We start from the raw sequence: 1837 nt of genomic DNA on the forward strand, positions 1-1837 counted from the left end.
TCTCTTATTTGGATGCTACCATGCTGGAGAGCCCATTTTCTCTGACCGAGATCAAAGAAGCTGTGTGGGAATGTGATGGTGATCGTGCTCCGGGGCCGGATGGACTTAATTTTAAATTCATTAAAAGGTGCTGGCCAACACTACAAAATGAATTCTACGGGTTGTTTAATCGGATTTATTCGGAGGGGTCTTTAAATAATTGTTGCACGTCTTCGTTCATCGCTCTGATTCCAAAGATTAAAGATCCGGCTAAACCTTCGGATTTCCGCCCGATTAGTTTGATTGGGGTCATTAATAAAGTCATATCGAAAGTAATGGTGAATCGACTAAAACGAGTGATTGGCAAGCTCATTTCGGTGGAACAATCGGCTTTCTTGTCCGGTAGAAGTATCATAGACGGTCCACTAATGCTTAATGAGATAATGGGTTGGCTCAAGAAAACTAAAAAAGTGGCATGTTCTTCAAAGTCGACATAAATAAAGCATATGATTCTGTCAACTGGAGATTTCTCGACTCAATATTATCTCAAATGAATTTCCCGGCTCGTTGGAGAGGATGGATTATGGCGACCCTTCATTCGGTTAAAGCATCGGTTTTAGTCAATGGTTCCCCAACGATGGAATTCGTTTGCACTCGCGGTCTTCGTCAAGGGGATCCATTATCTCCATTTTTGTTCGTACTTGTTATGGAGGCTTTAATTGGTATCATGAAAAAGGCAGTATCGGCGGATGTTTTCAAAGGTATTCGGTGCACAAATCAAGGCCCCTACTTATCACATTTGATCTGTGCTGATGACGTAGTGTTTATTGGTGATTGTTCGATTTCGAATATCTTGAATCATCGCAGAATTCTTCGATGTTTTTATTTAGTATCGGGGCTGAAAGTAAACCTTTCAAAGTCCAGTATTTATGGGGTTGGAGTTAGAGATCAGATGGTTCAAACCATGGCGACGACTCTTAACTGTAAAAAGGGAGTGTTTCCGTTTGTGCATTTAGGATTACCTGTTGGAGCGAATATGAATCTTGTTCGGAATTGGAAGCCAGTAATTGACACTTTCAGGAACCGTTTATCAATATGGAAAGCTAAGCAATTATCATACGGTGGAAGAATAACGCTCCTCAAATCGGTATTAAATTCTCTCCCTACTTATTATTTCTCCCTTTTTAAAGCTCCGATACAAGTGCTGGACATACTCGAAAGAATTAGAATGGTATTTTTTTTTGGGGGGGGGGGGGGGATCGGAAGAAAAGGCAAGAATGAATTGGGTGGCATGGGATCACACTATTGCTCCAGTTGAATATGGTGGAATCGTCTTTGGTGCACTTAAGGATTCGAATCAAGCAATGTTAGCAAAATGATGTTGGCGATTTAGAGCGGAAAAAAACGGCCTATGGCGGAATCTTATTTGGGCAATACACCATAACTCAAGAGCATGGATGATCATTCCAAGGAAGATTTCTATAGCTGGGCCGTGGAAACAAATTATTAGCATCAAAGAGTCATTGTTAAGAGTAGGGGTGGACATGAATTTAGCGGTTTCGACTGTAGTTGCGGATGGCTTCACAACCTCCTTCTGGCTGGATTATTGGATTGGAGCAGGCCCTCTGTTCATGGAATTACCAAATTTGTTTAAGATTGAAAACAAGAAATTATGTATGGTAAAGGAGAGAATCACGAGTGGGAGTTATGGGCCAGTTTACACGTGGGACTGGGCCAGGCCCATTAGCGGTGGCGTCGAACAGGAGGAGCTGCAAAGACTATTTAATATTGTAAGCATAGTGACGATCGGAATGGGGATAGATAAATTCAAATGGAATTATGACGATTCGGGCGATTT

At 41.6% G+C, this 1837-nt stretch overlaps 1 protein-coding gene across 1 annotated transcript; it reads left to right on the forward strand.

The window, feature by feature from the left end:
• Positions 1–529: 529 nt before the first annotated feature.
• On the forward strand, positions 530–1358 carry LOC118485911. The gene is made up of 3 exons (XM_035982431.1): positions 530–740; positions 870–1126; positions 1170–1358. Exons 1-3 carry the CDS (start codon positions 530–532, stop codon positions 1356–1358), a joined length of 657 nt encoding a protein of 218 aa, XP_035838324.1.
• Positions 1359–1837: the final 479 nt, after the last annotated feature.

The sequence above is a fragment of the Helianthus annuus genome, chromosome 13, assembly GCF_002127325.2.
Source record: "Helianthus annuus cultivar XRQ/B chromosome 13, HanXRQr2.0-SUNRISE, whole genome shotgun sequence".
Classification (NCBI taxonomy): Eukaryota; Viridiplantae; Streptophyta; class Magnoliopsida; order Asterales; family Asteraceae; genus Helianthus; species Helianthus annuus.

Coding starts and splice junctions, on each gene's coding strand:
- LOC118485911 (XM_035982431.1), top strand. CDS start 530: ATGAATTTCCCGGCTCGTTGGAGAGGATGGATTATGGCGACCCTTCAT. Junction 741..869: donor ATCGGCGGATGTTTTCAAAG/GTATTCGGTGCA, acceptor GTTTTTATTTAG/TATCGGGGCTGAAAGTAAAC. Junction 1,127..1,169: donor GAATAACGCTCCTCAAATCG/GTATTAAATTCT, acceptor CCCTTTTTAAAG/CTCCGATACAAGTGCTGGAC.